General features: G+C 27.5%; 1 protein-coding gene across 1 annotated transcript; it reads left to right on the plus strand.

Moving 5' to 3' along the window:
* The first annotated feature begins 4,962 nt into the window (after positions 1-4,962).
* LOC100165999 (anaphase-promoting complex subunit 10) lies at positions 4,963-7,544 on the plus strand. The gene is made up of 2 exons (XM_001951965.5): positions 4,963-5,343; positions 6,430-7,544. The coding sequence occupies exons 1-2, from the start codon at positions 5,217-5,219 to the stop codon at positions 6,867-6,869; spliced, it is 567 nt and encodes a 188-aa protein (XP_001952000.1). The 5' UTR covers positions 4,963-5,216; the 3' UTR covers positions 6,870-7,544.
* Positions 7,545-8,778: the final 1,234 nt, after the last annotated feature.

Here is an 8,778-nt window from a genome sequence, read left to right on the forward strand (position 1 = left end):
GTTTGTTCCAAATATTAAATTGCTTAATAATTATATTTGTTATAATGATAATATTTATTATTTATAATTAAACTTTTATTTTTATTTTATTCGTCAGTGTCCAGTACAGTAGTACTAAATGTTTAAGTTTCTTTTAATATAATATATTGGCAATAAACCATTTCTGTAACAGACAACAAGTTTACGACACTAATAAAATGCTATAGGTACTGTATTTAAGACACTAGTTTAAGAACACAATGTCCAGTACAGAAAAATCACACAAGCCGTGAACGAAAATAAAAACGTACTTCCTATGAGAATGATACCTGCCGTAGTCCGTAATGACTTTCAGCAATTATTAGTATATTAGATTCAAAGTAAAGGTGTGTTATAGACATACATTATTCTATTAGCAAGACAACTTTCGACGTTTTTATCGATTTTGGGAAAATAAAATAATTTTTCAGTAATTCTTAATTAGTATAAAACAACCATGTTATTTTGTAATATTAATTCTCATTATATTTTTAATCTTTTTTTCAATAATTCGCCATTTCCTCGAATAGGTACTGATAAAAATATAAAATTTCATAACAATACAAATAAAAAGACCAAGACCAATTGTGATCATCACTATTGATTGTTGGTTAATTGGAAAGTCAGGAGCTCTAATTCGATATATATTATTATATATTATATATTATATCAGATATTCTTGTGCAGTTATTTTTAATGTATTATAAACCTCTCTTTTACACTTCTCCAATGAAAAATTTTCAAAAAATTATAATAATTTTTTTTCGTTTTTATAAATTCAAAAATAGACATTTTATAGAGTTAGGTATCTTATTTCTATAATATAATATGGAGAAAAAAACAATTTTAAAATCAGTTGAATTTTGAATGAATGTGAGCAAACTTATATTTTCAAAAATACAGCATAATATTGTCATTTGTCAAATTTTAAGGTTTCTACACTTTTATAACTAATGTCATCCCTGCAATAGGTACCTAATAAGAACACACTAGATACCTAGTGTGTTTTATTTTATATTTGATACCTAGTGGTATCTTATGTCTTGATTTGAGAAGAGTAATTGAAGGCATCTCAAATTTTTCTTAAGGATACCTAATCATATTCTGAACAACCACTAACATTTTGACCTAAAGGTTACGAGATAAAGAACTTTTATGTATTTTAATTGATTAAAAAAAAAAATTAATAACCCGATAACAATTAATAATATTATAATAGGCACTGATTGTTTTTAGTTATATATGCATTTTCTCAAGAAGTGTTAGAAATGAGTCATCTGTCGCAAACAATTTACCCAAGATTTTGCCATACAAATCTAAACTATCTTTGACTGATATTGATTGATTAATCATGGACATGGCATCTACGGATCTCGAATCCTTTCTTTAATCTAAGTTGACATATAGTTACCTTCCTGGTAAATAAATTATATATTAAGATACTTATTAGAAATAATCTGCCGGATTGCATAAAAAATTGATTCATTTACAAGCTTACAAAAATTTAACGAACCAATCATGGGCCACTAAATGGTGTCTAACGGACTATTAGTTTTCTATTCATTCATTAAAAATGTTTAGTAATTGTTCATGCAACCAGACAATAGGCTTCAAGTTTAGAAACTAAGATCACTCAGGTACTTAAATATAATTAGAATCAGTCGCCAGTCAGTGTAGGTATACTAGTTCAAAATCAAAAATTACGTACTAGTTGCGGTCACCCAACAAAAAAGGTTACGTACTAGTTGCGGTCACTCAACAAAAAGGTTACATACTGATTGCGGTCACTTATAAGTAGTTATATATTACAAAAACATTCAAAATTGTCTTTTATATCGAAAAGATAACATGTCTACACTTTTATTTATTGTGTATAGATATGGTTAAAAATGTTGGTACCTGATTATATTATGTTTAAATTATGTGGATAAACTTATAACAAATAATATTTTATAATATAATATAATGTTATCAGTACAATTAAAGTTTATAAAACTTTGTGGATACAAATTTGAAAGAAATCGACTTCACATATTCAAGTCGATTAATTTCGCCCTCTGTATGATTAACGCATTTGTTGCAATAGAAAACTTTCTTTCTTGGTCGAAATCTTATTAGCGCGACTCGTTATTGAACAATTCATTTTCAAATAATTATTAGTTTGAATTGTATTTATAGCCTCAAGAAATATATAGGTAAATATTAGGGTGAGAGTGATTAAACATGCTATTGAGCTTCGAATGAAAACTTCCGCATGCATTATTTGTTCATGCTATGTAAGAATATTCAGCCTATAATGATGGCGAGTAGGTATCTCAAATCTTCCCTTATATTATACACTTCTAAAATATAGTTTGTAAATGTAGTAAATTTGCGAGTATTTTTGAATTAGATTTTTGTATTCAGTGCTTTAAAACACACATTTTGGGGGGTAAAAATCGAAAAAATCGTGTGGGAACTAAACTGCATTTATACCAAATAAATAAATACCTACTAGCTAGTACTCAAATAAATTAATATACTTATAATTGGTATATTAATAGGTATAGCTCTTTTGTATAATATAATTGTTACCTGTTACTTGTTTGTCACAATAATTATATTAAAGATATTATTCCTACATTAAACAACAAGGAAACAATTTGAGACTTGGCATTAGCGAGAAAACCAGACAAGTGTAAAAATATCCAGCAACACTCAAACCATAAAAAAAAGTTAACTAAAATAAAGCTATAAAAAATTAATCATATCAAAAATAAATAATATGAATAATTTAATAATATTCGCCAAGGCGCTAGCTAAGCACTAATGAATAACGATTAACAAAAAAAAAAAATAATAATAATTTATATTATATTATAATATTATGTCCGAATTTATAATATTATATATTTTCTTTCCTTATATGAATTGGCCAATCAGGGAGTACATTTCAAGCGGTCAGCACAAACAACACGGACACAGGTCAATAAACGCACTATTGTTGTTACAATGTTACCACCATGACCTATATATATTATAGACAACTGGACACGAGGGTCGAGGATATAATATATTATAACGTTTGCCAAAATGTATCAGAAATCACAATATACCACGGACTAAGAATTAAATTATACTGTGGAATATAATACTACAGATAATTACATTATTAGGTATGAACATATTTTGGGTTTATTGTACACAATTTTGGTATCGTAACGTCCTCAACACGTAGAGTTACAAGGATGGATATAAATAATAATTGATGATATAAAACGACGTAGACAGTAATTACTAATTTGTATTTATTATATACAAAATGTATAAGGGCCGTGATTAGGATTATCTGCAAAATGGAAAATTTAATGCCATGATCCAGTGTTTTATTTGTTCAGTTCCAATAACCAATACCAGTGTCGGCCTGGCACACCAAAGGCCCATGGATCAGTTTTTTTAAGGGGCCCCATAAATCAAAATGAAATATAAAGGCCCCAAAAAACTTTATTTAACATTTTCACTACCATTTTTTCCTTTAAAAAAATATTTATTCAAATTCTAATTTTTAGAATTTTTAAGTATATTATAGGTACCTATAAAGACCATATTTTAAAATTTCTGATATTTTTTTTACTATTTAAGGATTGTTCTGTAGCTATAAAACTTCTATTTTTAAAGTCGTGACTCCTTTTTTTTACTGAAAATTATTAGCAGGTGGTTTTCTTGAAAATGTTGCGATATATCTAAATAAAAATTCTAATAAGTAGTTGCTCTATTATTAAATTAATATTTATACTAAGGATAATCCTTAAATGGTACAGAAAATTTCAAGTTGACATTCGAAAATATTCAAGTATATTTAAAAATTCCAAAAATCAGAATTTTAATATAAATATATAATACCGTATAATAATAATAGTGATAATAGCATAATAACAGCGTGAGGATGCTTAAAAAATCACTCAGTATGATATTAACGCGAAGCCTGACGAGGGAAATAATGATTAATTTGTTTGATATTCAATTATGAAACTATGGGAAAATTTGAAACTACAAAATACTAAATAGGTACACAAAAATTAAATTACGAAACCAAAATTTATTATATTTCTATAGAATTTTAACTTTGAAGACAAAATACATAAGTTATAAGACATAGGTAAGCATAAAATAACTTAGTAATCTTTTAAAAGTATGCAATATTTGCATGTTTTCTGAATCAAAGAGCAGGGCTGTTGTAAGTTCAGCCAGCGGCGTTATGGCCTATTTGAGCCCATTGTTTTTAAGAACAGAGTTTAGTTAGATTTTAGCTGCAGTCATATGATTAAACCTAAAAAAACCTCCTATTTATTATTTGACACTTGTACTATTATGGCCACACAAACTATACTATGGGTAAACATCTGGGCCCTGTAAAAAAAAATTGAATTCAAATTTATGTACTCTAGAGTCCCTACTCGGCTACTCCTTATATAGACCAGGAATAGGTAAAGAAAAAAAAAAAATGATGAGACCCTAAAGAAAACGGAGGGGCCCCGGCCGACACTGACCAATACCATCTATACTATCTATTAAATTTAATCTATTCTGTGCTATCTATACCTACCGTGGTTGTTTATAATTTTTCCGCTTTCCGATTTTTCGGGCGAGTCTCCGCCCTCCGGGGCCTTCTAGTTATTTATTTTAATCAAATATCAATACTTAACGTTACTAACTTTTCTATGATTTTGATTTGAATTTGTTAATCAAAAGTACCTACCTATATTGATTTTATTTAAAATTAGAACTGTTACATTTTATGCCTCGAAATATATATCATGGTTAATTTACATACCGTACCACGGGCTTACAAATTTCAACGTTTGCCATTGCCGCTATAGAATTTTCTCATTATCTATAAACTTTGGTCATAACCACAGCTGTTTATGCCTTTACGGCGATAAGAAAATGTATAATCAATTTTGAAATATAGGTAGGTACAATAATATAATATTACATTCGTATTTTGTAGTTTGTACCAACAATATTAAAAGTAGGATATTCAACATATTTTATTATTTTGTTATTGTTGACTTCTTCTAATAATATTATTAATTATCATTTGTCACTATTGTCTATAAACCTAATACCTATACCTACTGTTTATTTTGTTGGGTTCGTTTACTCGAGATGCTACGATTTGTTTTTGGTTAACACTAAACAGTACTGGTTCGATAAAAATGTCTACTTCAGATGATATTGGGTTGCTCTGCCTCGAGACGATCGACCCGATGCGAGATGTACGTGCCGGGCTGGTACGTGAGGTAGGGTCGTTAGCGATATGGTCTGTGTCTTCGTGCAAATCCGGTAAATAACACTAGCTATTATAATATTAAAGTTGTTATGTTATATCTTGCTGTGGTGTACTTTGACAATTGTCATGCTTTAGGAAAGAAGTGAAATATTTAATCATGCTTGAATCACTTCTGAAATTATACCCCTGCGATAATACAATATTTGCACAATTTATTTATCAATGTATCAAGTATGATACTTAGGGTCGTTCTTACAATGTCCGGTAAAGTGTCGGTTAAAGCTAACCGACTGATAACAGATTTTATTACTGGCAGAATTCGGCCGGTTAAGTATCGGTTAAGTTTAACCGGATATTGTAAGAACGGCCCTAAAACAGTTAAGCATTAGACAATTCAGTAAATATATCTCAAACATGCAGATACATGTGGTAGGTGTTATAATAATATATTATAATAAAATAATTATCATTGTGAACTTAGTTAAATCTTAAATACATAGGCATTAGTCTCAATAAATATCCAACTTGGGCTATCCACATCAAAGCAAAAAAATATTCCTAAAATTAAAACTTCATGGTAATAAGACACCTTATTTGCTCAAACATCTCACTCAATAATACAATTTTAAACTACAAACAACTGATTTGTCTTGCAATGACTTGGGTATGTCATCCAAATTTGTGAATCGACTAAATTTTAATATGTTTCAATCCTTCCAAGTTCCAGTCAATAAACTGTTGTTTACTAATGTTTACTAACCGAAACTTGCGTGGTGTGTGTGCCTTTTTTGTTACCTTTTATAACAACCTCAAATTCCCTACACTCTATGTACTCATTATAAAAATTCCAATCCATCACTAGCCCACCCAAATTCCCCAATATAAAATTTCTCCTATAACTCTTAATGGATAATCATCTATGTCCCCTAAAGCTTAATTAGCCAAAAATAAAACATTTTATCTTTGTCTATATAGCCCCAGATGGATTGAATAATATTTAAATCAATGGTTCTTAAAATAATAACAAAGTGTGTGTCTCACTCACCATGATACTAATAACGTATTTATATATTAATATACTTAATATTAAATTAACTACATTGAAAATCAAAATCATTAAACATTATATTTTTGTATAGGTTTTGGTGTGAATCAATTAAGAGATGACAATATAGAAACATACTGGCAGTCATGCGGACAACTTCCACATTTAGTTAATATTCAGTTTAGACGTAAAACTATTGTGAGTGATGTATACATATATGTTAACCATAGACTTGATGAAAGCTATACACCAAATATCATATCAATTCGTGCAGGTACAAATTTTAATGATTTACAAGAGGTTGAGTTAGTTGAGCTGCTTGAACCATATAATTGGATAAGAATAAAGATCAAAGATATCCGTAATTTATCATTAAAAACCTATTTATTACAAATAGCAGTTTTAAAAAATCATCAAAATGGGAATAACTGTCATATTAGACTAATTAAAATACATTCACCTATTTCTACAAAAGATTTTCTTCTTGGTAATTTTAGCACTGTAGAAATGCGACAATATACAACTATAAAATAAAGTTTTTACTTATTATTCCTATTAAGTATAACCTAAATTGAATGTCTAAAATATGTAAATAATAATTTAAAAACAATCTTACATCAGATTTCATGATAAATAATATTGCAAAAATGTTCTCATTGCAACAAAATTTACAAAATAACTGACAACCTTTAATCAAGTCTTAAGATCAATTAGTGTAGACACCTTACCTAGTATGCTCTAAATCATTAAGCCGATAATTTAAAAGTTTTGTATGAAGGTATCTTTTCATCAATTATTTAATGTAGGTATTATAGTTAATTTAATTAAACGTTTTTGTATTTATTTGTAGATACACACACATATAATATGAATGAAAAAACAATTGTGCTTGTATTCTGTTACTAAGATTTCTATTTTCTATTGTAAATAGAAGCGTATGAGTTTCTCAAGTTTTTTAACAGATTTTTAAATGTATCTTTAAACATGATTTTTCTCATTATAATAAGTATTTTTATTTTTTTTTTATAATCATTTTTATACTCAGTTTTATCAAATTTCAAACAAATAATCTAGTCGTTATTCATATGAATTGTTTATATTTGTAAAATAATCATAAAATAACTATTATTATTATTGTTTATTTCTTCGAAAAGAAAATGGGACAATGAACAAGTTTGTATAATATATAATAAAAAATTTTCAATTTCATTAATAGTATGTTAACAGTTTTGTTTTACTATAATATACATCTTAGTTACTAATTGTATTCACTATAGTATAGTATTCAACTATTCTATCACAAATATTTTATGTTTCAAGTAGGTAGGTATTAAATCAGTGATTGTGATTCTCTTCTGGTGTTCTTCGTCACATAAGTGTGCTAAACTGGCTATATGTGTACCGTGATCATATTTTATTATTTGCACATTTATAGTATTATTATTAAAAATAGAAATTTCCCACTATAAATTATTTTGTACTATATAACTATAATGTTCCGTTAAATTTATTCTAATAAAAAAATTTAATGTTTAGAATCACTGTATTAGATGGATAGTTTTTATGAAATTTTGATGTTACAATGAAACCTGTATATAATGGATAATCACGGGACCATCAAAAGTATCCATTATACACAGGGGCTTTTGTCTTTTGAATATCTTTTTGCCAGAATATTATCATCTTGTCCGTTGGAGTGTGGTGTCTGTTATAAATAGGTATCCTTTAAGACAGGTTTCACTGTATATGAAATTCATAAAAATAATCCTTATGTGAAGCTATCGTTTAAATTTGCAAATTTACAAACCGTATCAGTATAGCCATAATTTTTTTATTTTTAAATAATGTATGTATAATTTATACTTAAAACAAATTTAGTGATATTCAATAAAGTCATTCAAATTAAATTTGTATAAATAATTTTTATGTATAGGCACCTGGCACAAATTAACTTTAATGTGAGAATAAGGTATGATTTAAGTCTTAATTTTCAAAAATGTATACTATCATATAATTACATAAGTATTTAGTTTAAAAAAATATTAATTATTAAAATTTATTTTAAATTAATTAATTTAAACTATTTACTATATTCATAAAAAATATCAACAATATTTTAGTTGTATACAATAGCTTGTCTTAAAACTTAAATAAAAATATTTTATAAGCTTTTGCTAAAAAAAAATACTAATAATAACCTAAATCTATGAAGTAAGTACCCATCACTAAAATTAATAGCTAGGAAAAACTTATTTAAAATTAAATAGAACTCAATTGTGAAATTCGAGCATCCAATAAGGCCACTTGGTCCTCCCCAATGTCACTCTTGTCAAATGTATGGACATACACGCAATTATTGCCACCAACCTCCGCGTTGCGTGAAATGTGGGTTAAGCCACCTCACCAAAGATTGCTCTAAAACACGGGAAGAACCCGTTAAATG

Source organism: Acyrthosiphon pisum, chromosome X (genome assembly GCF_005508785.2).
Source record: "Acyrthosiphon pisum isolate AL4f chromosome X, pea_aphid_22Mar2018_4r6ur, whole genome shotgun sequence".
Taxonomy (NCBI): domain Eukaryota; kingdom Metazoa; phylum Arthropoda; class Insecta; order Hemiptera; family Aphididae; genus Acyrthosiphon; species Acyrthosiphon pisum.